General features: G+C 66.0%; 1 protein-coding gene across 1 annotated transcript; it reads right to left on the minus strand.

Moving 5' to 3' along the window:
- Positions 1-390: 390 nt before the first annotated feature.
- LOC122546044 (N-acetyltransferase 8-like) lies at positions 391-1,217 on the minus strand. The gene has a single exon (XM_043684884.1). The coding sequence runs from the start codon at positions 1,150-1,152 to the stop codon at positions 472-474; it is 681 nt and encodes a 226-aa protein (XP_043540819.1). The 5' UTR covers positions 1,153-1,217; the 3' UTR covers positions 391-471.
- Positions 1,218-1,347: the final 130 nt, after the last annotated feature.

Genomic DNA, 1,347 nt, shown 5'->3' on the forward strand with positions numbered 1-1,347 from the left:
CGGACAGATGTCAGAGATAGTTTCTTTACTCCGAGAGTAGTAGGGGGTGTGGAACAGGAGTGGACTCACCAACTTTAAGGGCATTGGGTAGGCATATGGACGAGGATGGGATAGTGCAGGTTAGATACAACATGGAGAGCCGAAGGGCCTGGACTGTGCTAGAATGTTCCGTGACATCACCCTGTTCCCCCATTGCCCGAGGATCTCTCACCCACCGCGACGAGCCATTCCACGAGAACGGTTCTCCGGGAGGAGGCGCAGAGTGACCGGTATGCGAACTGCTAAGTCGCTCGGGCAAGGGTGTGGTGAGCCATGGTGAGGGAAGGGGGGCTGATGTCCATGGAGGGGGCAGGGAGTGTCCCGGAGCAGGGAGCAGGGAGTGTTCCCCCCCCCCACGCCCCCTCCCCGAGGGATTGTCTGTGCCCACTCCGGGCCTGGCCAGGTGAACCGGGAACTTGCCCACGTGCCCGCTCACAGCTGTTTCTCCAGGTGGGTCAGGGTGATCTTGGTGAGGTAGCTCAGGAGAGCGGATTTGGCCGGGAGCTCCGATGCCACCGTCCGGAATCCCAGCTTCCGGTAGAGCCTGAGGGCGGCTTGCTGGAGCACCGAGGTCTGCAGGACGCACCGGCGGTAACCGCGGGCGGAGGCGAAGGCCAGGGCGGTCTGCACCAGCCCCTCCGCCACCCCCCGGCGACGGGCCGAGTGGCGCACAGAGAGCCGCAGCAGGCGGCACGCCCCGGGCATCGCCGGCTCCCTCACCAGGGCGACCGTCCCGACCAGCCCCCCCAAACCCGGCGCCTCCTGATGGGCCACCCAGAAACCGCAGCCCTCCCGCCGCGGGTAGCTGCCTTCGATGTCCGCCATGTCCGTCCTCAGCACCTCCCGGATGTACGCGGATAGCAGCCCCCGGCACAGCAGGTAGAGGAGCCCCAGCGCGGTCAACCCGACCGCCGCGGCCCAGGCCAGCGACCTGCCCAGAACGTAGGCCGCTCCGCACACCGCCATCACCAGGGCCACGTTGGAGGGGGAGCTGGCAGCACGCCTGAACGCGGTGGGCGCAAGCCCCATCAGCCCCGTTCCCACGATGCTCTGGGCCTCTCGCAGGTCCCCCGGGCGGTACGGCCGGATGGTGACGCCGGGAATCGCGGCCATCCTCCCCCTTCCTCCTCGTCCTCCCGGTCACTGGGCTGCCTGCGCACTGCCAAGGGAAAGCACAGCAGAGGGGCACAGAGTCAGGAATTGATGCTGGAGGGTGTGTGGGCAATAGCGATCATAACATCGAGAAATTAAGGCAGGGGGAACAACTGGAGGATGTGTGGGCGCTGTCGGAGGGTCAGTGCTGAGGGA

Source organism: Chiloscyllium plagiosum, unplaced genomic scaffold, assembly GCF_004010195.1.
Source record: "Chiloscyllium plagiosum isolate BGI_BamShark_2017 unplaced genomic scaffold, ASM401019v2 scaf_35404, whole genome shotgun sequence".
Lineage (NCBI taxonomy): Eukaryota > Metazoa > Chordata > Chondrichthyes > Orectolobiformes > Hemiscylliidae > Chiloscyllium > Chiloscyllium plagiosum.